At 51.9% G+C, this 831-nt stretch overlaps 1 protein-coding gene across 1 annotated transcript in view; it reads left to right on the top strand.

The window, feature by feature from the left end:
* The first annotated feature begins 574 nt into the window (after nt 1–574).
* The window catches only part of LOC105888166 (zinc finger protein 480-like), a 30,817-nt gene continuing 30,560 nt past the window's right edge, over nt 575–831 (top strand). The window contains exon 1 of the mRNA XM_023507981.1: nt 575–678. Within this exon, the coding sequence (XP_023363749.1) occupies nt 575–678 (104 nt within the window). The remainder of the gene's footprint in view (nt 679–831) is intronic.

Here is an 831-nt window from a genome sequence, read left to right as displayed (position 1 = left end):
CGCCAAGCCAAGGGTCTTGCTCTTGCTCAGGCTGGTCTCCAACTCCTGAGGTCAAGCAATCCACTGCCACCGTCTCCCAGAGTGCTAGGATTACAGGCGCCCACTACCGCGACTGGCCTAATTTCCATCTGTATTTAAGTTATTAAATACAGTTGCTTTTTTACAGCAATACTTGGTGACCACCTTATTACTGGCCTGAACCTTCTACAAACTTAATGTTGTTCCTGTGAGAGTCTCTAAAACTGACCTCAGGCTTGAGGCTCTCCCTCTGGAGTGAACCGGGAATAGAAACACGGAAAGGATTTCTAGGGTGTTCTTTGGGACATCTTCAGCATGAAACTGCAGTTTCAGCCCAGGCTGGGTTTTGCAATTCATATTGTAGTTTGTCTGTCCTACACAGATATTCCTGGGGTGTTAAATGTAATTGTTAAACTTTTAATTGCAGGAAATTTCTTGTCCAATCAACAACCGACTTTGACTCTCCCAGCCAGATTCCAGTTTCCAGCCCGCTGACCCGCTCCAGCCTCACTGGTAGGTTTGGCCTCCTAAAGGCAGAAAACTCTGCCCCGGGGGAATGTGGGCGGGGGAAGCGCAGGCCACGCCCATCCGGGCCCGCCGTGGCCAGGCCTCTACTGGGCGGTTGCTCACCGACCCGGAAGTCGCTGGCTCTGAAAGGAGGTGACCTCGTGGCTGGTGAGTTTCCGTTGGTTAAGTCTCCGGTTCTCAGTTTCCAGTGCTCTAAGTCTCGGATCTGCGGGCCGTAGCGACCTTAAATCTCCACACGGCTCCTTCCGCCCCTAGTAAATTCACGTCCCAGTAAGATTCCGGGGT

The sequence above is a fragment of the Otolemur garnettii genome, unplaced genomic scaffold (assembly GCF_000181295.1).
Source record: "Otolemur garnettii isolate 467f Iridium unplaced genomic scaffold, OtoGar3 scaffold00212, whole genome shotgun sequence".
Lineage (NCBI taxonomy): Eukaryota > Metazoa > Chordata > Mammalia > Primates > Galagidae > Otolemur > Otolemur garnettii.
The sequence above is the reverse complement of the archived record's forward strand: the minus strand, read 5'-3'. Positions and strand labels throughout refer to the sequence as shown.